At 38.7% G+C, this 22994-nt stretch overlaps 3 protein-coding genes across 3 annotated transcripts in view; all 3 read right to left on the bottom strand.

The window, feature by feature from the left end:
* Positions 1–589: 589 nt before the first annotated feature.
* Positions 590–10699, bottom strand: CYREN (cell cycle regulator of NHEJ). The gene is made up of 4 exons (XM_015814436.1): positions 10579–10699; positions 2877–3000; positions 1423–1489; positions 590–1065 (listed from the first exon to the last, which is right to left on the bottom strand). Exons 1-4 carry the CDS (start codon positions 10598–10600, stop codon positions 835–837), a joined length of 444 nt encoding a protein of 147 aa, XP_015669922.1. The 5' UTR covers positions 10601–10699; the 3' UTR covers positions 590–834.
* TMEM140 (transmembrane protein 140) lies at positions 5602–10672 on the bottom strand. The gene is made up of 2 exons (XM_015814435.1): positions 10583–10672; positions 5602–7183 (listed from the first exon to the last, which is right to left on the bottom strand). Exons 1-2 carry the CDS (start codon positions 10598–10600, stop codon positions 6554–6556), a joined length of 648 nt encoding a protein of 215 aa, XP_015669921.1. The 5' UTR covers positions 10601–10672; the 3' UTR covers positions 5602–6553.
* Positions 10700–14842: 4143 nt separating the features above from the next.
* The window catches only part of AGBL3 (ATP/GTP binding protein like 3), a 29660-nt gene continuing 21508 nt past the window's right edge, over positions 14843–22994 (bottom strand). Inside the window, exons 16-19 of the mRNA XM_015814443.1 lie at positions 22023–22177; positions 19774–19966; positions 15568–15817; positions 14843–15074 (exon numbers count right to left, since the gene is read on the bottom strand). Coding sequence (XP_015669929.1) covers positions 14843–15074; positions 15568–15817; positions 19774–19966; positions 22023–22177 — 830 coding nt within the window. The remainder of the gene's footprint in view (positions 15075–15567; positions 15818–19773; positions 19967–22022; positions 22178–22994) is intronic.

Raw genomic sequence — 22994 nt, 5'->3', positions numbered from 1 at the left:
CCCCCCCCCCCCCCGGGTACCATAGCAGCCACTTATTCAGCTGTTAGCCTGTTTGCAAGTTGCCTGGGACTTCCCCAGTGACTTTGTTGAAAACTGTCAGTTGTGAGGACCTTGCTTAACAGCAATGGGGACAGTCAGGACTGCCATCACCAAGCGATGCAGTCATGGCGATGTTGTCCTTTATGACTGCATTACTCAGCACTGGAATGTCCAGTCCCAATTACTGTTGCTAAGCAAGAACTACTTGTTTATAAAATGTAACAGGGCTTGAAGATAGAATAAATATTTTGTTTCTGGGAGCCCAAAATTAGAGAAATAATTTTCTGAGCCAGGGATCAATTAAGTCACATAGTTCAGGAAGCTAGAGGTCAAGACTACTCTTTCTATGACTGGATTCACACAATTTGCTAAGCCAAAATGAGGTTTGCTTGTTCGTAAGCTAGTATAAACCTAGGCAATTATACACTGAACTATGATTAAACAATTTGTAGCTCTTAATTTAGTATGAAGATGGCCAGTGTAAAGAGAACTACTTACATTTATTTTTAAATACAGAATTCAAGTCTTCCAAGTCAAGCAAAAAAAAAAAAGTGCTTATCGAACCAGGGAACCCAGCAGGAGATTTCACCATTCTTCCCCCCAATGCATCCCATTAAATCTCCAATTATAAAAATAGATTTCCATAAAGTCTCTCCTCCTGATCGGTTTATTTCATGAAGTCCTGCCATTGTGATGTACCATTCCTTCACTTCTGGTATCCTAGCCACCATTATCCTATCTATATCTCCTATTTATCAATTTAAAAAACCTAGATGTTGCTTATAAATGTTAAAATTATGTAAAGAAAATCTCCCTGACATATTTTAAGGCATCATCTTCTTCCTCCAGTTTGGTTTCCTCATTGCTACTTAAAGAAGCTGACTGAGCTGGAGGTGTGGATGGTACAGGAGGATCCTTGGCAATGTTGGCAGCAGTCCTTGGATGGTGACCATCTGTCAATTCCTGTTGATGCTCTTGGACCTCATCTTCTGATGAAATCACATCACCTTCTATAGCTTTGCAATTCTAAAAAGGAAGCAATCATATTTTCTTTCATTTTGGGATCAAGACACCAAGTTTCTCTCTCTGCTATCTAAATCAGGATAAATGAGATGCTTGGTGCCTGGTAGAATATCTACAATCATGCCTGATTGGTAAACAATTCTCTGTGATCAAAAGAAATGAGCCCAAGTGTCCTTGAACTTAACAGTGAGTTTGATCACCCAGTGCAATTGGCTGTATTTAGACCCAATTCTTTTTTCCAATTCTCAAGATAGCAAGATGTTCTGGCAAAAATTAACTGAAAAGCTGCAGCCTCCATAACAGCAGGAAATCGTATGGAAAAAGATGCTGCCACCTGGGCAACATCTTTGCATTGCTCACCTCAGCTAAAATACAAAGAGCCATGTCGACCAACTCTGCTTCATTCATACAATACACAGTCTCAGTCCTACAAAAGAAAATCATACTGTGAAGTATGTAAGAGGAAAAATAACCCTCCCTCCAGTTAATATCAATTTATAGAGACAATCAGCAGATGTCAGAAAGTGCAAATTGTCAAATTCTCTTTGTAGTCTTATTCAGTATATCTATCTATTTCAGTATATCTATCTATTTTTAGCGCTGGTATCAGGAAAAATAGCAAAGATCAACTCAATCAATTTTTTTTTATATTGCGGTCAAAGACCAGCACTACAAATAAGACCATTAAAAACAGCAACAAAATAAAAATAAAAACAGACAAATAATATATCACAATTAATGGTAGGTTACCAGTGGGTAGTTAAGAGTCTAATTTTGCATACAGTATAACAAAATTTGGTGACATTCAAGGAAACTACTTCATACTTAACTGATAACAGCAGTTGTAGATAAAAGAGATCAGTACTTCCTGGGTATTTTATTAGGTGAGGTCTTACAAAGTGAGTCTGTGAGTTCTTATAGATAGAAGATACAGTATAGCAGAAAAAGAGCTGTAATTTCAATGACCCCTTGTCCACAGGGGCAACCATCTAAAATATTTTAAAACTCTTTCCTGTATCTCAAACAGCTCTTCACCATGATCTGCCTTTATTTTTGTGTAACCTGTCTCCCACAATCTCTGTACTTTATAACAAAATGGTGGTTTCGTTCAAAAATGTTTCCTACTCTTAGAACTGTAGAGGAAAAGCTTTTTAACATTTAATTCTAATTTAATCTCAATTGAATCTAAAATATGGTTTCTCACAGCCAAACTTTCAAGATATTATATGAGTGTAACTATTTGGGATGACATATTCTGTAAACAGTAAAACTGTAGCAATTTCGTTTTTAATTAGTTACAAACTGATTCTACCGTGTTTCTCCAAAAATAAGACCAGGTCTTATATTAATTTTTGCTCCAAAAGATGCATTAGGGCTTATTTTCCGATTAAGTCTTATTTTCGGGGAAATACGGTATTAAATGTGTCTGATGATCTTAACAGGGGCTTATATTACGAGTGTCCTGAAAAATCATGCTAGGGCTTATTTTCCGGTTGGGTCTTATTTTCGGGGAAACACAGTATAGACTATATTTGATGTGTGTGAGTATGCACAGATACATGTGTGTGACTATTTAAGGGTATAAAAACAGAAAGATAAATTGAAGAATGTGATAGTTCTACAATCCTGGAGAAAATCTATGTAATCACTAAGAGTCCATACTGATTGGATGTCCCCTAGTCTATCAATAGTTCTATACACACATCTCACAACCCCCCACAACCCTCCTCCCAATTTGGCTCTTTGAGGGTAGAAAGGGAAGTTTAGAACAACCCATTCTTCTCTGATTTTTAAGAAATAGGTAGGCAGCACACCTTGCTAAATCTGTCCTTTTTCTTCTCTTTGATTTCATTTTTGCCTTTTCTGCTGGTTCAGCTATCTTCTTGGTCATCCATGCTGGAAGAATCCTCTTCTTTGCTGCCTCAGGGGAACTCATTTCTGTTAATTCAAGAAGAAAGGGAACAATTTGTACAAGAAAATTTGAAATTAAACTTTTGTCGAATTAATGGTTCAATGCAGCCTACTGTTCCTTTCTGACAATGTTTACACGTCTCAGCCATTTGGTGCTAACCATAGGCAATAACTGAACTGGCAGCAAACAGAGCAAATTGAAACTACTTTTGGTGTATCAATCAAAATATACTGGCTCATCTTTGTCATGGCTGATCAGCTAACACTTTATTTTACAAATATATTAAAAAGTAAATAAAACTGGCAATTACACACAGAGTTACCACAGACTGGAGGGAGGAAAGTTAAGTATCACCCCCTCCATTTGTGTTCCATTTCAATAATTTGCAGGTACAAGCACATATGTAGAAAAAAAAATAACAATGGAGCTCAACAGTTTGACATATTCTAAATAAAGGACAGGTACTGAAGGTTTTTATGTTGCTTCAATTTGCTAGCACTCAGCCCCTCCTGCCACCCCCAATGTTCATCCCTGGACCAAAAGATCTTCAAAAGGTTTTCTGCTTTCCCTTTCTACACAGCAAGCTCCTGAGTTGCTTGCATTGAAGAGCTGTGGTGGTTAGAATGCAGTACTGCAGACTAATTCTGCCGACTACCAACTGCCAGCAGTTTGGCAGTTCGATTCCCACCGGCTCAAGGTTGACTCAGCCTTCCATCCTTCCAAGGTCAGTAAAATGAGGACCCAGATTGTTGGGGGCAATATGCTGACTCTGTAAACCGCTTAGAAAGGGCTGTAAAGCACTAAAAAGCGGTATATAAGTCAGACATGTCAATCACAAGGCCCGCGGGATGGATTTGGCCATGGGGATGCCCCGGAGACAGCAAGACACCAGCTTCCGCTGCCCCGGCCCACCCCAGCGCATAGGAGCCGAGCGTGCGAGGGCCGACAATGCCCAGCAGCGGCCACAGCCTGCTCCATGGTGTACTCTGGGGTTTCACAGCCTGCACAGCGCAGGTTTGAGCATTGTGACCACCAGCCCAGCCCTCCAAGCAGCAGGCAGAGACAGGCTTGGGGGGAGGGGAGACACATGATCTGAATGCCCACCTGCTCCATCACACCATCTTTCTTTGCTTGCCCACAGCTTGCCCATCCAGAGCCAGATCATGTGCCTCCCCCCTACATGCCTCTGCCTGCTGCTTGGAGGGCCGGGCCGGCAGTCACAGCTGTTGGACTCATCTGCACTGCACAGGCTGTGGAACCCTGGAGTGCGCCAGCAGAGGGACTGGCAGGCTGAGGCTGCTGTTGGACACCTTCGGCCTCCACACATGGGACGCCCGGAGCAAAGAACAGCCATGGTGGTAACCTACCTTCTCCCTTCAGGCCTGCGGACGTTTCCCTTGGATCGGTCTCACAGACCCAAAGGTTCCACAAACGGAAGGACTGAGAGAGGGCAATGTGCTCAGCTGCCGGACGGAGCCCACAAGATGAGAGGACCCTGGAGCGAGCATCACAGGGCGACGCGACAGGACCTGTTGAGCCCTGCCCAGGACGTGGGGTCATGGATCAGCCAACAATGGCAGGGAAGCCGTTCTCGCAACATGGGGGTCGCACGTCATCGCCCCCTCAGTTTCAATAGTGGCAACAGGTGTGGAAGCATGATGCCCAAGCGGCCCGGCCATGTCACCTCACCACCATTCGGTTCCAGACACACTGGAGGGTGGAGGGTGCAAGGGTCAGCATTGCCAGGGGTGTCCATGGCCTGACACCCTTGGGGGGGGAAAGGGTCAGATGGGACGACCCACCATGCTGTCCATAGGAGTAGCGGGATACCTGCCTGGCTTTGCTTCTCTCTGCACTCTCTGGTGGCAAGGGAGTGACGGAAAAATGCAGCCCCAGGATGCGGGGGGAGGAGTGGGGAGGAGAGCTGTGTGGCCCCCTCCGTCTCCCAGGCCGCGAAACCACCACCTTGTGGCCCACAGCTGGGCTGGTAATGATCCTTAGGCCACCCCTACCCCGCCACCTGCCTCACCTTGCTGCAGCAGCACCAGCAGCCCCATCCAGCAGGAGCCCCACCGCCTTCAGCCCTCTCCCCCGCAGCATGGGAAGCCCAGCCTGGGCAAGGAGAGCAAGCATAGCAGCAGCAGTCTCAAGGAGGCAAGCATGGCTGGGTGTCCCCTTGGGAAAGTGGGCCTGGGCTGTGGGGTCCTGGCACCCCGGGAGCTAAAGGGCTGGGCTGGGTGCCTGCCATCCAGGGCCCCAGGCAGCCCATGCTGCAGCCACAGGCCTCCTAGTGGCCCAAGAGGGTCGGCAAGGCTCCTCCGGTGGATCAGGCCAGGCGCCTGCCTTGGTCCGATCCCCTTCCATCGGAGAACCCTGGGTCCCTTCCCAGTCCTGCCCCCCCCCACAGGAGCCCCCTGACGTGAGTAATGTTGAGCTGGCCATGCCCATCCTGGCCACACCCATCCACCCATGCCCACCCGGCCCAAGGGTAACAATGCTGATGCGGCCCTCAATGAAATTGAGTTTGACACCCCTGTTCTAGTGGATCGAGCTCCACTTCACCACCTCATTTCCTTGTCTGGTAAAAAAAACCCCAAAAAGCATCAAAATTGCATAACTGAGGTGATTTATTTATTATACAAGTTATGAAGAATACTGTGATATGTAGCAGAATAATTATATTCTATTAGGATAGTAACAATAAACCGCCTGCAAGTGTTTTGCTCAGGGACCTTTCTTCTTTTACAAGCAATAAACATTATTGCTACAGATTGTAGATAGAAAGCAGCCACACAACTAACTCACTCACTCATTCTCTCTTCCCCTCCCTCTCTGATTTCAGAATAAGTGGAGACATGTAAGCAGGGGAAAAGATCTGGTTTGCAAGTTAAACCAATATTCACAGAACCCTATAGATTGATTTAAGGTTTCAAACTATACAACAACTCCCAAGCAAACTCCAAGGAAAGTTTCAATACTAGCAAACAATAGCTGACTGATAACTCTCGTCTTGAAAACAGAAGCGTGCAACTTCTGTCAGCTTACAGACCATACCATACTTGTATGGCAAGGGCTGTGCTCCAAAAATAGAAGAGACGAAAATCAATTGTGGTAGAAGGCATGGGGGATTTTTATAGGCATTCAATGCTTAACTCCTTTTTGCCTTAAGCCTTTCTCAAATTCTTAATTCTAAGTGTGGTTCCTCTTGAGAGGGCTTCAGTTGATCTTCCAGTCTTTGAAATAGGAGAGACTATGCATTAAGTGTTATGTGTTAAGAGTGTTACCTCCCTTCCAGTTCACTTATGTTGGAAAGCATTCTCTGGATTCAATATATTCAGGTCTTGGAAGGTATTTTTGCACTGATTCCGCCACTCAACTCACTGCAGTGTGTGTTACATTCAGATGCTGCCTCACATTTGCCAAACAAGTTATTCCATATCCAACTTGGCTAAGATTTACTGGACTCAATATTTTGGGTTCACACAGTTCACTGAGTCATAAATAAACAACGGAGGGTGGTGTTGCATGACGAATTCTTGCAGTCTATTTTGCAGTTCAGTGTGTCAATTGAACAAAAACTCACGGAAGGCTCTTGGCAGCAGTCAAAAGTCTCTTATGAAGAGTGTCTTTGTACTTTGCAAGGTAAAGGGTAATTATGAGCAGGTGAAGGAGAAGTAAAATGTAAGCTCCAACTAGGGCTGCAAAACCCTCACTGAGTTCAGAGACTTGAATCCATTTCTGACTGGCAAAGATAAACAAAATGAGACCAACAGGCAAACTCACACTGCTAATAGACAGAAGAATCTGAGCCACTTTCCATCCATCTCGGTCTCTGAAGCACAGGGCCTGCTGCATGACTGTAGTGGCAGTGAAGAGACACAAAACTGGACTGATGTATACACAGACCCTTGATAGCACCAGTGCAACCTCACTGATTCCCAACTTCTCCATTTCTCTGATCATAAGGCAATCCAATTCTGCTTTTTGATTCCACAAACAGAAATTGTAGAAGCCAATCCTTTTGGTGGGAAGATTGATGATATTCCCAGCTTCCCAGACAAGGGCATAAAATAGCAAAACATTATAACCAATGGCAAGGGAGAAATTACTCAGGTACAAGAGGCAGGAGCTGTAGGTTGATTCTCTTAACCCTTTAATGAATTCAACAATGTTTTTTTGGAACTTCAGCTGCATTGTCCACCTGAATACCTAACAGAAGAAAGTAAACAGTCAGGTTGGATTCTAGGAACTATGTCTCCACTTTGTCACATACTTCCCAAGTGTCAATTGGTAGATTTACATGATACACAAGATCATTCACACTCCTGGAAAGCTTTGAATGCTGCCACTGAGCCTTTCAAAGGTTATTAAAAATTGTAATTTGTAAATTATAAAAAGCAATGCATACTATAGAAATGGAATGAATTCAAATGTTTTTAATTTGCTTCTGCATGCTTCCAACAGAGCTTTCAAAGACCAAGTCTAGCTCTTAGCCCTATACTGTTAACAAAATATTCCAAATGTTATCAACTTGTAATGTTGGAATTTTTTCCCCAGTTCCTTTTCCCAAGCCTGTTAAGAAATATTATACTGTTGGATATATATATATATTTTAAAAGGGGGGGAAAGGTAAAAAGTTATACAATTAGGCATGTTAAAAAGAAACAAATAGTTATCCCCTCTCATATTTCATAATCCGGTGTTATGAGTAACACAAGCTGGTGTTACTCAGATTCCTATTTTGAATTTTAACGGTCGTAGTCTATAGCCAGTAGATATGTTGTGGATTAAGGAAACTAAAACCTAGCACATTATGAAGATTGTAAAATAAATGGTAGAAAATTCACAACAGCAACAAAAGACGCTTTTTCAGAAGATGCCTGGAAAAACTAGAATTCACTACAAGATTTACTAATGACCGATAGCATGAATTTTTTTAAAGAGGGGATTATACAAGTTCCTAGATAATAGGTATATCAATATTCAGTTATATGTTACTTCCAGTTTCATAGGCAATATGTCCCTTACAGCAAGAGCAGCTGAAGCAAATCATAACATTTGTTGGCTTCTTCTGGTGTGATTCATGGTGGCTCTTATATTTGGGTATTGATTAAACATGCTTCCTTTACAAGGTAGAAGAAACACGTGTACAATACGTATTACACCCTTCTCCTTCGAATTCAGTAGACAAAGAATGCTCTTTAGGTTGAGGATAAGATTGATCGGTGAACCGCATTAAAAATGCAACTTAAGTCATATGCACTAAAAGAGAAACAAATCTACTCTTCAAACTATGATGAACATATCTAAAGTTGCAAGATACATAACATTCAAAAATATGTTTACATATATGGTTCTTTGTTCCTGGTCGTTTTCTCACTACTGATTTACAGCATCTTCATAGCATCATCCAGCCGTCCTTAAAACACAATAAAAATTGTCCTCAATCTTCAATTTTATGAAGACTTGCCAAAAATCTGACTCAGCTGGGATAACTCTTGAAGATGCTGTAGTTCAGGGGTGTCAAACTGCCAGCCCGCAGGCTGGATGCATCATGGGAAAGCCGTGCCTCCGGCAAGGGGAAAAAAGTCGTGATATGTTGCGACAGGTCATGTGACGCGGCGAGTTTGACACCCCTGCTGTAGTTCAATGAAGAAATGATTTAAGAGAGGAAGTTTTGAAGGGGGAAAAACCCTACTGCCTTGATACACCTCTGAGACCAAAAGATTGGAGCCTAGAACTCTTGATCTCCTAAAGCAGGGTGAAGAAAGAGTGTTTGAAACAAAGGGAGGAATACCTTAGTTTACAATGAAGAAGGATTTTTAATTTGCTAAGCAACTTTCATGAGACTGGGCAACAAAGGACAAAATAAAAGCCAATCTGTGGAAGAATTAATTTGTAATTCAGCATAATTTTAAAACAGAATGGTACAAATATTATCTATTAATTTTGATTTGGGGGGGTAGGAAAAAAGATCTGAAACTCAAAATAGGGTGATAACGCAATCTCTTTGGGGAAAAAGTGAGGCTTATAATAGTGTATATGAGAAAAAGATGCCAGTCCCTGTATAATAAAAGAGTAAGCTGGTAAGAAAGAAGAAAAATTAAATATTAGGATAGAAAGAAGGAGCATATGACAGAAACTGGAAACAAAATGTATGTGGAGGACTGAGACTGAAAAACAGTGGGAGCCAGAAAGAAGATGGAGAAAAAGTACATAGAAAATTGGCTGGAGAAGCTGGCTCAAGTAATAGTAAGATTTATTTTTTATCTTATCTTAATATTTTTATAAAGTGGCAGACAGACATACCTAATATTCTTTCCTCTTCCTATTTTCACCACAACAACAAAGTGTGTCAAGTATGTTGGGCTGAGAGAGAGTGAGTGGCCAAAGTACTCAGCTAGCTTCATAGAATGGGTAGTCCTTGACTTATGACCACAATTGAGCCCAAACTTTCTGTTGCTAAGTGAGACAGTAGTTGAGTGAGTTTTGCCCCATTTCATGATCTTTCTTGTCGTATTTAAGTAAATTACTGTAGTTGTTATTAACATGGCATCCCCATTGACTTTGTCAGGTTACAAAAGCTAATCACATGATCCCAGGACAATGCAACCGTCATAAATTTGAATCAGTTGAGTCAGTTGTCAAGCATCTGAATTTTGATCATGTGACCCTGGGGATGCTGCAATGGTCATAAGTGTGAAAAATGGTCATATCACTTTTTTTAGTGCTGCTGTAACTTTGAATGGTCACTAAATGAACTGTTGTTAAGTCAAGGATGCAGTCTAAAGAGGCCATACAAGACACACAAAAAAGCAGCCCATATTCACACCCTCTTAAGCTCTAATACAAACAGCAATTCTCTTCCTAAAAATCAGCTAAGGCTTTTCAGCAATTAAAGAAGCTGTAGTAAGGGAAAGTGAACCCAGTCTTTGGGCAAAGTGGTCTGAAGGAAGATTGGTAAACTAAATAATCTTGGGAGCTTTGAGGAGACTTGCTCAATGGCATCTCGGCCAACAACTGCCAAATCTTAACAGTCCTTAAATCAAACACAATTCTGAACTGTTTGTGATCACTTCAAGGCACGATATTGGTGAAATAGCCACGTTGGAATGCATCGAAGAAGAGTCGAAAGAAAGAGTGTCCAAAGGATACCCAGGATCTCTTCAGCCGCTTTCCCGGTGCCTGAGAAAGCAGCCATTTCCACTAGGACGCCCGTGCCTTGCAGAGTTTGGGACAACTTGCAGGCAACACGCAATCGAATCCATCCGCGGAGCATTAGGATCAGGAAGGGTGGGTTAAAGACCTCGTTCGCGATCTTCTGACTTAGTGCGATAAGAAAGGGAAGGAGGTACCTAGACCGCTTGCTTTCATTTGGGGTGCCCGCCGCTGAATCCAACTCAATTGGAAAACCCGCAGGGCCTCCGTTCTCTTGACCGAGTCAGAAGGCGTCGGAGGCAGAGGTTGCCAAATATTGTAAAATAACCGAGAAGAATTAAAGAGCGATAGAGTCCATATCTCTAATTCCATATTACAATGGCCCTACACCTCGTGAACCCTTAAAGTAGCCAGGAATAGTAATAATGTTAAAAAAGGTTATTTACTTGCCGGCGAATCCGAAGGCATGAAAATCCTACCGCTGGAAGCGATCCTCCTCAACGATCAGGCTCGCTTTCAGTCTTGTTTATTGCTTGGTCTGGTTTTGCTTCTCGGATCGCGTGCTAACGTCAGCGGATTTCCCTTTCGTTTTCGTTTTCGTCCGATTTCTCTGCACCGGGGTGCTTTCCGAGCAGAAGGTGTGGTCTGTTGTCCCGTGGCTGTTTTCCTTCATCATCCGAGGGAATCCAGTCGATTTTTCAGAAACTACTGTTCGACATTTTGTTTATGCTTCTTAAATATTCATGCGTCACAGCTTAGGCACGCCTCTGTAAGGCTCATAGAATTATGAATATTGTAATTGTGATGAATTTATCGAAACAGATCATTAGAACATGAAAGTTTGGTAACGAAGCAGAAATGATCCTCGCGTTGTTTTAGGTTTTGTTTCGTCGTTCCTGGCTTTCGCAATACACAAAGCGCCAACGATTTCAAATTTCAGAGCAAGCCTGTAATAAGCGTTTCATAAGTACAAAGAGGACAGCAGTTATTATTAGTCGTAGGGCGGAGGTCTAGGCTCGTGTTTCTCGACCTCAGCAATTTTAAGACGTGCGAGCTTCAACTGCCAGCATTCCTCAGCCTGCATGAAGTTAATAATAATAATAATAATAGTAAAGTTGGAAGGGACCTTGAAGGTCATCTAGTCCAACCCCCTGCTCAGGCAGGAAACCCTATACCATTTCGGACAAATGGCTGTCCAGTCTCTTCTTAAAAACTTCCAGTGTTGGAGCATTCACCGCTTCTGGAGGCAGGTTGTTCCACTGGTTAATTGTTCTCACTGTCAGGAAGTTTCTCTTTAGTTCTAGGTTGCTTCTCTCCTTGATTGGTTTCCATCCGTTGCTTCTTGTCCTGCCTCCAGGCGCTTTGGAAAATAGCTTGACTCCCTCTTCTTTATGGCAGCCCGTGAACATCTTAAGTTGAACATCTTAAAATCGAGAAACACGTTTTTTTCAAAACGGCCCAGTTAAGTAACGCACTCCAGTATTCCCCGGGTGACGCTCTTTGCAGGAGAGAGGGTAGCGATTGGGATGCGTTTGCGCAATCGCACCTAACACATTGCAGTGCTTAAAAAAGATTTCCTCTAGAAGCCGAAAAAGCAACTGCTTGCAAACACCAATAGGAAGAGAACAGAAATTCTTATCGCACAGTGTGCCTTCGTGCACGTATACAGAAACGTGATGCAATGCACAAAATGCACAAGGTTCATTATTTCTAGGCAGTTATTACAATTGCCAATTGTAGGCTTCCTTCTGTTTTTTTTTATTTCGGAAGGTTGGGATTTTGTTGCTTGCTTATCAGGGTTTTTCTTTTAAGTAGTCCAATTAGAACAGTGTTTCTCAACCTTGACAACTTTAAGATGGGTGGACTTCAACTCCCAGAATTCCCCAGCCAGCAAATGCTGGCTGAGGAATTCTGGGAGTTGAAGTCCACCCATCTTAAAGTTGTCAAGGTTGAGAAACACTGAATTAGAACAAACAACCAGATTTTTTAATGCTTTCATGAAGGCAATAGCCATATATAATTTCATTGCTGTCTTATTGTTCACGATCCTTTCACATAAGATCTGAAAAAGCTTACTAAATTCTAAAAGTCATCCATTCATGCAGCCTAATTTAGGTGTATAGGTAGTACTCATTTTCCGACCATAATTGTGCAATTGGCTACCAATAGTTAACAACCTGTGCAATTGGCTAACAATAGATAATAACCATAATTGGAACTGACAACTCCTTGGCTAAGTGACACAATCATAAAATGAAACATCATGTGATTATGCCAACATCAGTTCCAGCAGCAGTTGTTAATCATATCACTTGACTGCAACTTATCTCTTCTTGCCAGCTTCCCACTGACTTTATTTTTTCAAAGCCTGCTATGAAGATTGAAAACGGTGATCATGAGACCATGGGGACAACTTTGACAACTGGTTGCAAATCTTTTTCAGCACTGTTGTAACTATGAACAGTAACTATGGTCAGTAAGCAAGGTGTCCTTTCTTGTTATAGCTATGTCCACCCAGCGTAGAAACACCTGCTAAGATGAAATCTTGGTGTTCTTTATACTTTTATATCTGAAAATGAGCAAGTTTACTTTGCTGTTGTGTTGTGGGTACAGAAATGGAAATGGGACATTTGATTTTCCCTCCTATCTAAAAAAATCTGAAGTAGCACCCTGTTCAGACAAAAATACTTAATTTTACTGATTTTTCAAATTTTTGTATTTTTAATTAAACTCTTCTCTTCTATAGGCATAATCTGTTGAGTCACTCCAGCAGCACATAACTGATGAATTGTTTCAAACATTGACTATCTTAATTGCTCTTCCTCATTCAAGTCTCTTATTATCTATTTTTTCTTCTCTTTTTATAGTAATGTAGAGGTATATATTTTTTAAAAAGAGAAAGAAGAAAAAAATCATTAGTGCTCCAATGGGAAGGACTTTAAGTGAAAATTAACAGTTAGTGATCCTAGCCAAGATCAATAGGAAGGAATAAAATGGACTAACTAATATGTAGTCATATCATTTTCACTGAAAATTCCAGAATCCTGAATTGTGGTTGTGCATGAACACTCTGTCCTGCAGGCCACATTTGACCCTTGGTTGTCCCTGTCTGGTCCACATTGTTGGCGGGGGAGGGGGCAGTGCCAGGAGACAGGGTGGTGGCCTTTCACAACAGTCCCAATTTCTCATGTAGCCTCTTGGGAAAAATTAATCACCCACCCCTATTTTTGGAGCATCTTGCCAATGCAAAAAACCCTTGGTTGGATATTAGAAGTTTATTCAAATGCTAACTGGAGTTTCCATTTTTTTTTCTAATTCCAGGTAATTGTGCGAAAATAATGCTGTAACATGTCATGTGGGGGAATTCACTGGAGACAGCAATTATGTTTGGAAGAATTAGTAAACGTTGGTTGGATACTATCAAACATGATACCAGCCATAGCATAGAACAACTCAAAGTAGTAGTGCAAGACTGGAAGATGTGGAACAACCTCACCCATAGAATCGCGAAGAGTCAGACTTGACTGAATGCATAATATTATCATCATTGCCTTAGCAGATTACAAAAATTAAGGAGTGGTTTATAAGCAACTATAAGTATTAGAACATAAGTTTTCATGGATGGGATTTTGGTTCACTGTATCCATCAGTTGGCAGGTACACATAATTATCGAACATACTTGGAATTTACTGCAGAAGCAGCTCTTTCAATACCCTGTTTTTAAAGGGGCAGTAAGCATATTATACTGTCTTGAACAAGAAAAAGAAATCTAAAAGACAAGCAACCCAGGACTTCAAACATCCTTGTATTGCTGTTTTCATGAAGGACTGAAGGAATGGCAGCATGTAAGGTCTGCAGACACAAAACAAACTTCATTAGAGGTTAAGATTTATATGATCTGAAGAAAAACCAAATTATTTGGAGCCTTCCTCAGAGTGAGATACATCCAGATCTCTGGGAGGCAGCCATTCCAGAGAGTGGACTGCTAGGTTGTGGTGGTAGTAGTTTTTATACATTTATTTTCAGTTCCATCAATGAGTGCTAATAAGCAAAAACTGATGTCTTCCAATACAAAATTGGTCACATGGCAGTTATTTGTAGATTTGACATAATTAAGCTGGAGTTAATTGGAAACTGGGAATAGTCAATTATAAGGATTGTCCAAGACATTTATATACAGCGATGTATATTTTGCCTCTTCATAAGAAACATGGAGTTAATGACAGCAGCCTCAAATTGGAAAAATAACCTTATTTCCTCATGCATTCTTATCCGTTAAGACAAACCCCAAAGAGAAACCATTCAAGTTTATACTTTTTTTCTTTTAAGATTGAACACCTTATGGAATGAAAATCCTACCCTTGTTTAATATGATTCAGCCCTGAAAAACCCAATTCCCATTTCATTTTTTCCAAATCATTTTCTTGAATTATTATATTTAGAAATGAAATGATTCAACTTGCTTCCCTGTGCAATTGGCTAGCAATAAAAATAAATAAATCAGATCATATTTTAGTTTTGTTTATATTAATCACAGCCACCTCCCTCCCAGATGTTCTAGTTTGTATCCAATAGTTCAATCTTGTAAAAGTGCAACTGCTCTGCCTGCAACATCTTCCCAGTCCGATGTCTATAGAGGTAAAGCAGGACGCTCAGATGGTGTCACTACTGAGTAGTCTGAAACGGCACAAAAGAAACTGCATCTCGTGTTACGCATGAAAAGAAATCCTCTCAGTTGTGTTTGGAAGATCTTGCCCTGAAGGTCTGTCACTTTTACATCTCTTAGGAAAAAATTTCCTTTCACTCTGGCAAAGCAGGTTTGTTGTTGGCATTTTTGGCCTGCTTTGCAGTAGAGACCTGGATGTTTCATCATCTTCAGAATGTTTCATTAAAATTGTTTTGTTGGGCCCTTTTGCAGTCAGTAAAGTAGCAAGGCGTGGTCTGCACAAATAACCAAAACAAAGTAATTTTAAAGGGCAATACCTCAAAATTAGTTGCTAGTTATATAGTTACTACATGTTTCATAACATGCTTCTTGATAATCCAGGCTGCCCAGCACAACAGAGGCCATGCTTTTTTTTTTTTTTTAGAATCAGTGAATCAGGATGTAAAACATGGAAGCTACTTATTGAGAAAAAATACAAAATCTTAATATTAAGAAGTATATTTTTTCTTCCTGACTTGCTGTGACCACATTCTTTATTCAGTGAATTCAGAATGCTTCTTTATATTATTTACAAAATAATTCAATTGAAACTTGCTTCAGTTAAATATTTCTTGATATGGAATTCTACTGTTTTGCTGAATATTCTGTTTTAATCTATTTCTGCCCATTGTTACATAAACTTGACTTTCTCATTAAAAAAGCAATCACAAAACAATTTTGGATGGAAGCATTAAAAATCAGGCTGAATACATACTACACTTTACTTACCGGTGTCGGCTCAAGGATTTTAGATGTCGTTCACTCCTCAAATATTTTTCAGTGGGCTGACTGTATTTTCCCTCAGACATCAAAGGAAGGGATAGCAGCAAATCTTGTGTTATAGAAGATCTGTTCAGTTTAAGATCTTCTTCACAGTTCCCTCCACTAATTCTGTTAGTTTTTGCATTTCTTGCTGGTGACAGTTCCTTTACTTTATCTTTGCTTCCAGGTAAAATACTTTTTGGTGGCTCAGGGAAACCTGTGATCAAAAATAAGTAAATCTGAGATAATGTTTCCCAAGATCAGTTTAACACACAATTCAACAATTTAGTCCTAACATGTTTTACATGATTTTTTTCTGTGATATATTAATAAATTTACATTAGCCTATCCTACAGAAGAAAAGCTCCCATCCTGCAGTATCCTTCTTTCAGATCTTGTAGTCATGTGAGTGTATATTTTGTTATACTCAATTAGGAAAAAATGTATTTCAAGTTGATAGTTGTGTCATAAATCATTATGTTCATTTACGATAGTTCAAGCTGATACTTTAAAAATTTCCCAAATCCCCTTCTCCTATGAATAAAAGGATTATGTGCTCTGCAGAGAATATGTGCATGTCTGAGAGAAAGGGGGAGGGAGGGAGGGAAGGAAGGAAGTTTATTTGGCAGTAATATGGAAGCGACATGTCATTGCTGAGGGTTTTTTTTCTCTAAACTTCCCAGTTTAGATTTCAGCACAACCATTTCAGCCAACTATTATTCTGTCCCAGCTTAATTTTTAATTCTTTCAAAGTTTTAGAATATCAGTCCTCATAAAGTTTTTCAATTGATAACTCTAAATGGGATATCACTCCCCCAGACAGAATTGGTGTGCAATCTATGACCTTGACCTTTCAACAAATCCATCATGTATGCAAGTTTCATCTATTCCTGGAATACGCTCTGCTTGTAGTAATTTTAAACTGAACAATGGGGACAGTGAGTTAATTGATACAGAACATTCCTGTCCCTGGCAATCTAAAAATTATAGGGTTATCAGTGCATGTAACATAGAGGTGTGTGTGGATAAGAATATTACCTAGCAGTCAAGCAAAATCAAGCTTTTAATAGTGAGTGCCATACCAAGTGCACTAATCAAACAGGTGGTAAGAAAATAGGGGAACTCAGGCACCACACAGGTTATGTAGAAAGTAAACACAGGGTCAGTCATAAGGACTCTATACACTAACGCACAGAGTATGAACAATAAACAGGGTGAACTAGAAATTCAGGAAAATGAGGGCAGATATATTGTTGCCATTAGGGAAATTGGTGGGATGAAACCCACAAATGGAACACACAGCTAGGAGGGATTTAAATTATTTAAAAGAAACAGACCAAATAAAAGAGGAGGTGGAGTTGCTCTCTATATAAGAAATAACTACATCTCTACAGAAATAGAGCACAACAATGATGAAAACTGTCTCAAATGCATTTGGGTCAATATAAAAGGGGGGAAAAAATAACATTGCCATAGGTGTATACTATAGGCCACCCAACCAAACAGAGGAAAAAGATGAACATTTTGCTATTCAGCTAACTAAGGTATGTAGGAAGCACATCACAATAGTAATGGGGGACTTTAATTACCCTGACATCAACTGGAGACAAACTCTGCACCAAGTGAAAGATCAAACAGATTCCTGACAAATCTAGCAGACAATTTTGTCTGCCAAAAACTAGAGAAGGGAACTAGCCATATTGGACCTAATTCTCACTAACAGAGATGAAATGATGGAAGTCCTAGTGGACAATCACTTAAATATGAGCCATCAGTGTGCTGCAGCTGCCAAAAAGGCCAACACAGCGCTGGGCTGCATTAACAGAGGGATAGAATCAAGATCATGTGAAGTGTTAATACCACTTTACAATGCTTTGGTAAGGCCACACTTGGAATACTACATCCAGTTTTAGTCACCACGATGTAAGAAAGATGTTGAGACTCTAGAAAGAGTACAGAGAAGAGCAACAAAGATGATTAGGGGACTGGAGGCTAAAACATATAAGGAACAGCTGCTGGAATTGGGTATGTCTAGTTTAATGAAGAGAAGGACAAGGGGGGACATGATAGCAGTGTTCCAATATCTCAGGGGCTGCCACAAAGAAGAGGGAGTCAAGCTATTTTCCAAAGCGCCTGAAGGCAGGACAAGAAGCAACGGATGGAAACTAATCAAGGAGAGAAGCAACCTAGAACTAAGGAGAAATTTCCTGACAGTTAGAACAATCAGTTGGAACAAGCCTCCAGAAGTGGTGAATGCTCCAACACTGGAAGTTTTTAAGAAGAGACTAGACAGCCATTTGTCTAAAATGGTATAGAATTTCCTGCCTGAGCAGGGGGTTGGATCAGATGACCTCCAAGGTCCCTTCCAACTTTATTATTATTATTATTATTATTATTATTATTATTATTATTATTATTATTATTATTATTATTATTATTATTATTATTAATGCCTTAGTCATTTTCCATTTGGATTTCTTCAACATACTCTGCATAGAGTTGCCCTTGAAATGTATTTGGAAGTTTCAAATGGTCCAGAGTGTAGCAGTGGCCAGTACTGGATGCATTAGTTTCGCCACTGTGACACAGCTGTTGCATGACCCACACTGGCTTCCAGGTGCAATTAAGGTGCTGGTTATACCTTTAAAGGCCTATAGGGCCTTAATTGAGGGTCACCTGTATCCAGTAGTTTTTGTTCATCCACTGCATCCAATAATGCTGTGTGTTTCAGGCTCCCTATCTGAAACTATATTCTGGAACCCAAGATAGGAGACATGTCTTCTCTGTAATAACACCTGTTCTATGGAACATCCCCCTCTCCCTGAGATCCACATGGCCCCAATCTTCCAGAAGGCTGTGAAAACCTAGTTTTTCCTTCAGGCATTAGGGCCAGACTGCTAATGGATCCTGATAGACATGTTTTGGGAACTGAGTATGATGCCTCAACTCTCATAATCTACTATGATTGCATTTAATTGTATTTTTTGTTCTGTTGTTATATTGTTTCTTATATTCTTGCTACCAACCCAGTTATTTAAGTTGGATAGGAAGGAAGGAAGGAAGGAGGGAAGGAAGGCTGTACAGTCCACAAATTCAGCTTGTTTAGTTTCATAATTTAATAAACCACATAGCAGAGTTCCACAATGAGTAAAAATCTCTGTAGGAGAGCTGCAGATTACTAGTACTTCTTTGCATATTTCCCCCACAAAATTTTTCATGTACAACTGAAAGAATAGGTGACATAAAATAATAATAAATTAATAACTAAAAATGGTATTCTAAAATCTTAACTCATCTATATATTTAAGTCTTAGAAACTGACTTCCATTGTCATCTATTTTCAGACACCTATTCCACAAACAGATTTGTGAGGAAATATAAGAACTGGATGTACTACCATAGAAGCCATTCACTCATCATCAAAAGCATATTTCAAAGTCTTACTTTGAAATAAGTAATGATATAACTATGTGAATTATTAAAAATAAATTTAAATCATATTGTTAAATTTAATTGATACTCTGTATCAGTCTTTTCAGGCATGTCTATGTATGTGAGGCTAATTCATTCTCCATGAACTCTTTTGAGCAGTACTGGAAATACATTCCATAAAGTAGCTTAGGAAATTATATTTTATTAAACGTTCTTCAGATTTTAAATATTGGCTTTTCCCACCCAGAATACAAATTTATATTCAAATATTATTTCCAGTTATTCCTTTCTACTGAGAAGGAGTAAATGAGAAAGAGAAAATACAATATGAATAAACGTTTTATTTTTGTATCATATGGTAACCCATTCAACCCTACAATTTGCTCTATCTCTCTGATTTTGGCAAATTGACAGGCAGGTTAAAAATGGCTGATCCTGGGCATATGTGTTTTACTGTTATACTACTTTTGCTATTATTGACTCTGTAATTGATTAACTTAACTGAATATTCTCCATCAATCAAGAGAAAATATTCAGATTAAAGTTAATGTTCCTTTTCCTAAGAAAGATAATGAATTGACTTAAATATTTTATGTATCAAGTTGTTCATTGAGACTTGGGAGACTTTAAGGTCCAGCCTTTGATAATATACAAGTAAACCAGCCAATGTATTTTAGAAATTTTGATGAGATATAAACCCATTGTAATTGATAACGTTTTAATTTCCAATATGAGAAAAACCTTTGATCTCTGGAGATGCTTTTTCTCTGCAACTATTGGTCTTTCCAGTTTGATACTTTTCTAATCTCCAGGTTGCAGCTTTGTTATATGGAGCATTTAAATGGATTTCTTGAGCTAGAGCAATATTTTGTAGTTCTTTTTCTTCTAACTGTAGTGTGACACAGTCCCTTCCAGGATGATTTTCTGCTACTGGCTGAGACAGATATAAAGAGCTGAAACAGATTAAGATTAACCATCTCAAAACTCAGAAGAAAATAACATGCAAAATGAACCAATTCTTAAAAGTTATACAAAAAGGATACACTTCAAAAATGTTGTGTCTTCTGAAATATACAGTCAACTCATTTTGTGAAATAGTACTTATATTTACATTTATGCTATATTTGGATATGAAAGATGTGACTTCTTGTTATGTTTCTTCTTTAAAATAAAGTAAAATAATTGTTCTGCTGGCAAATATTTCTTTTCTTTTTTATAAGCAGATTTTCCATATTTCACTTTAGATAACTGGGTTTTTAAAGTTTGATAAAAACTAAAATGACTTTATAGCATTCAGTATTTTTCAGGTTAGAAAACTTATTATCGTGGCAGAATCATAAAACTGATGATTAAAAAGCTTAATAAATTAAAACCTAGTCATTACCGCTTGGGCTACAATTCCTTTAAAATGTGAAATTATGAATAATCTACTGGTTATATCTGCACTAATAAAATATCATTTCTAAAATAAGAAGTGTTCTTCTCTCTCTTTACATTATATGTAATGTCATGGCAAGCTTTATCCCAGAAGGGAACACTCCAAACTTCAATATGAAAGACAAGAAATTCTTTTAGAATGATGTTTTACTCTTTGCAGATTATTACTTCTAATATAAATTATATGGAATTTATTGCTCAGTTAATTAAAGTGAACTATTTGATTAAAATAGATCCACTAAGTAGTACTTGCACCCAAACTTGCAATGTAAAATTTATTGTAAGAGAGAATGATAGAAATATTAATTAAAATAAAGACTACAGATAATAGTTTTATAAAGCACATGTGCAGTCTTATATTTGACTGATCCATATTAAAGTAAATTATATTCTATAAGATTTTTCCCAAGGTTTAATATGAGGGTTCCAGAAATCACTAATAACAAATATATAGTTTTCCTACCTTGGGTGACTGTCCAGTTGTATGAGTGATGCTACAAATAAGAGATAAAAAGACAATATACAGTATAATTGAAAATAAACATCCTTATTTATTACATAGATTTCAGTCCTTTCTTATGTTAGAATGAAAATCATTATTCTCTTCCCTGGTAGAGAACCGCATTAATATTTTTGATTACGGATGTAGTTTTTGTACAAGGGAATAATTCTGCTTATGTTCATTCGCATCCCCCCTTGTTTTAAATATTTTCAAGATACTATAAATCAAGTTTTAGACTCTTATTAAAAAAACAATTTGATTTATTAATGATTTACAATGAGACAAAATTGGACTTGGCCTAAATAGTTCCTTCCAATTCTATGATTATATAAAAATACAGAATTTATGAAAAAAATGGCTCACAAAAATTGTGAAAATCAAAATTATTGTGATATTTTGGATTATTGTTGAAGAACTCAAGCAATTAAGCACATTCGTTTTTGTATTTGAGGTTAACTAGTCTGGATATAATATGTAATATTCAAAAAGTGATCTGTTATTTCTGTATAGTGTAACTTCCTTTTTTATTTATATTTATAAAATGGATATTAACAACTGACAATGGTTTAGCTGTTAAGCCTCATATTTGAGGAAATAAGATGAAAATCCAATACCCTACTTAGCCATTAAGCTCTACACTGGGGCTTGGGCAAGTTGTGCAAGTTGTAACTTAGCACTGGATAGTTGTCTGGATAAAAATAAGAAAATTCCTAAGCACCTCTATAATGTTTGATGGTTTCTAATATCTACAAAAATGTTACATTATATTAATCTGTATGTCACTCATGCACTGATTTTGACTAAAATGACTTAGTCTTTCCCAGTCTTTTGGTTGTCCGGAGAACCAGTAGCCTAACACATTTGAAGGGTGTCAAGTTACAGAAGGCTTCTATAACTGGCTGTAATTGCCATCAGATTTGTCTATGAAAGGAAATCACCGTATAATATTTGCTATACCTGCATGGTTGATCACTTCTAATTATGTATTGCCCCCCCTTCCCCTTCTCATAATATTGTGCTACAGTACTTAACTTTTTCGATGGATGCTTACTTCCCTCTTCATATTTTCCACTCTAGGAAGTCGGCAACCCAGAAGTGCACTATTTCTTCTTGGTGTATTGCACATTTGGTTATGGGAAGTAGGAGGTAGGAAAAGTCTCTGGGAAACAGCGTGCTTAAAAGGCTGGGCTAGATCCCATCCAAAATCTGTTTATATAAAAGACCAAACCCAGACATAGTACTACAATATAATCTTGACATGATAAAAAATTGAGAGTATCAAATATAGTTAAGGAATGTATCTAGCTCTTAAGTGCCTAGATTTACTCTCTCATATATACAATCTTATTAACTACAAAATGCTGAATGTGTGCACATTTATGTACAATTAAGTGAACTGACAAATGTCACTACCAGTAAGCTTGAAAATTAAGATAAATGCAAAATCACTTTAATGAATTTAATTTGTAAAACACTACTACTATAATCCTATTTTGTTTTTTCTCTCATACTCATAAAAGCTGGAAGCATAATTATTTTATCAAAAATCTCAGGTGTCTTAAAAAAATCCTAAGGATCTTCAAAATTGCAAACAGAATTATGTCAAATGTCAACTTGATTTTGTAAGTCTGTTCTGGGCCCATAAAAATGGTACCAAACACTTAACACTTTTCACTTCTTTCACGCCACATTCCACTTCTGCCCTCAGTCAAGAGAATTTTTCCCCAAAATATTGCTAAGGACATTTTTACCTCTCAGCATTTTAGGGATTAAATTTAATTTGGACATTTTATGTAAGTTTATGTTTTGTAACTAGGGTTGCCAGGTGTCCACTATTTGAGTGGACAGTCCACTTTTTTCACATTATGTTCACTATTTTTTTCACAAAATAGTGGACATTTTTTTTATTCAAAAGCTTTATGATGAAATGGTACGTAATCTAAAGCTGTACAGTCTACTTTTTTTACTACTTAACCCCCCCTCCCCGTTTGTCCGCTATTTTTTGGAAACAGACCTGGCAACC

Source organism: Protobothrops mucrosquamatus, unplaced genomic scaffold (genome assembly GCF_001527695.2).
Source record: "Protobothrops mucrosquamatus isolate PMUCROS unplaced genomic scaffold, P.Mucros_1.0 scaffold251, whole genome shotgun sequence".
Classification (NCBI taxonomy): Eukaryota; Metazoa; Chordata; class Lepidosauria; order Squamata; family Viperidae; genus Protobothrops; species Protobothrops mucrosquamatus.
The sequence above is the reverse complement of the archived record's forward strand: the minus strand, read 5'-3'. Positions and strand labels throughout refer to the sequence as shown.